Source organism: Penaeus chinensis, chromosome 13 (genome assembly GCF_019202785.1).
Source record: "Penaeus chinensis breed Huanghai No. 1 chromosome 13, ASM1920278v2, whole genome shotgun sequence".
Taxonomy (NCBI): Eukaryota; Metazoa; Arthropoda; class Malacostraca; order Decapoda; family Penaeidae; genus Penaeus; species Penaeus chinensis.
Window position 1 is genome coordinate 2,881,077 of NC_061831.1, and position 2,055 is coordinate 2,883,131.

At 46.0% G+C, this 2,055-nt stretch overlaps 1 protein-coding gene across 1 annotated transcript in view; it reads right to left on the reverse strand.

Moving 5' to 3' along the window:
- Nucleotides 1-1,844, reverse strand: part of LOC125031541 (ABC transporter G family member 25-like) — a 29,662-nt gene extending 27,818 nt beyond the window's left edge. Inside the window, exons 1-2 of the mRNA XM_047622422.1 lie at nt 1,637-1,844; nt 1-597 (exon numbers count right to left, since the gene is read on the reverse strand). The exon at nt 1-597 is cut by the window's left edge and continues 168 nt beyond it. Coding sequence (XP_047478378.1) covers nt 1-68 — 68 coding nt within the window. The 5' untranslated portion in view covers nt 69-597; nt 1,637-1,844. The remainder of the gene's footprint in view (nt 598-1,636) is intronic.
- Between the last annotated feature and the right edge of the window lie 211 nt (nt 1,845-2,055).

Sequence of the window (2,055 nt, forward strand, 5' to 3'; positions counted from 1 at the left end):
TTCACCGCCAGGAGGTCGATGTCGACGGTGACGGGCACGTAGCGCCGAGTGGACCAGATGGAGTCCATCTCGAGAGGAGGAGGAGCTGCTGTTGTTTTCTCTGGCTTGGAGGGAGAGTAACTTTCCTTCGTGATCCGGAGGAAAGGCGCTAGGTCCTACTAAGGTCAAGAGGCCATATTGTTCCTGTTGACGTCACGCCTTTGTGTGCAATCTTTCCTTCTTAAATCACAGAGATAACAATGCGCTTTATCAGTCGGTATTACAAGTTCAAGTTCAGGCGAGATTAGTCAGAGAAATTGAAGGGTGAAGTTAAAAAAAGGGTCTTGGCGACGTGTCCCTTCGGTGTCTTTTGTAGGTCAGCGCCTCCTGACTGACCTAAAAGACCTCCTAATGACGCAGAAGGTCGGGTCACATGGCAGTGTTATCCTCTGCGAGATGTAGGGTTCCTTACGGCATGTGGCTTCCTCAGTTTCCAAACGCAGTTGATTGATTCTTTATATTTGGTTTTGGTAAAGTTACTTTTCAACTTTACACAACAAAGCAAGCTGTCACTAGATATTCAACTTGCAACACAATTCACATTTGTAATACTGTCAACTGAAACAAGAACAATACATTGAGCAAATGCCTACTGAAATTGCTAAAACTGATTAAAAACACTTAAAAGCACGCAATTTTTAAGGAGGTTTTGCCTAACACAAAACCCAAAGAAGGGACTAGACTTATCACATTTCTAAACAAATCTGCTCATCACAAATTCCACAGAAAGAAGGCCCGGTCTGAAACACAAATTTCTCAGCATCAAAGGCTCCAGATCCCCCACCATTTGCAATAGCTCTTCGAGGTAGGAACTGGCTACATCAAGAACAGAGAAATGCGTGGGAGATAAGCTAGCTCGCACGGATGAATATTCAAGCTCGAGGAATTCTTTCTTCCAAGAACGGCCACGGTAAATATTTGCAATTTTCTCCCCTTTTGGCGTTTGTTGGGATAACGTCTGTATTATGGGGTGTGATACAAGCCCCCTTTTTTCTCCGCCGATGCCTCGACTCGGGACAACGCAGGTGAGCAGGTGGCCAAAGACAAGGCGAAAACAGGGAAGGATATGATTCTGTGTGAGAATCTCAAAGGGAATGTTAAACTATTTGGGAAAGGTAAAGACAGTTGAAATAGCATTGGACTAAGGGCCACGAAATTATAATGGTTGAAAAAGTGCGACGGTGACCTGGAGAAACAGCCGAGTGAAGACGCACTCCAAACCTGCAGTTTCTCCAGACACGAAGCCACTGACGTCCCCACGAACTCAGATCCTGGAGGACGAGATATTTGGCGTGGACTCAGTAACACAACACCAGGCACTGACACACGTAACGTCATACAAGCTCACTCTAATCGAGGTTATTGACGCCTCTCGGGATCCGTGGCCTAGACTGTGCGGGAGCGACTGTGTAAGATCTCGTTCGTCATCTTTCTTTCTCTGGAATCTTATTTCGAGCAACTTCCATTCATGCGGCGGATAAAACGGTTCAAGTTCCAGTTACATTCCAGCTTCGAACACCCGCGAGACCCCCGTCCAACACACGTACCGGTACTTCGGAGAAAAAGATACACACAGCTCTTACAGCATCGAACTCACACAAAAAGATTTACTTTTTCTTTCTTTCTCTCTTTCTTTTCTGCTGCTATATCACTCTTATTTCGCTAACTGATATTTTCTCTCTACGGCCTCAGAGCGAGCCACACTCAGGAGCCGTTGTCAAGGCACATGGAATCTCCTCTGAGTCTCCACACTCACTGAAACAGTCTCTCTCACCCACCCGGCGAGACCAGACGACCCTCCCTGTTTCCCGGCCACCACGTGGACATGACTCCGCCCCCAAGGCTAAGCCCCGCCCCTCGCCTGTTCCATCGTATCTTCTTCCCTCCTTTATTTTAGTTTCATTCTCCTTTTCATCAGGTTTCTCTTTTTGTTTGTTTGTTTGCTTGTTGTTCACGGTTGTTTCCGTTTTGTCGATTTTTGCATATGTATTGATTTTTTTTTTTTATTTTGCTCTC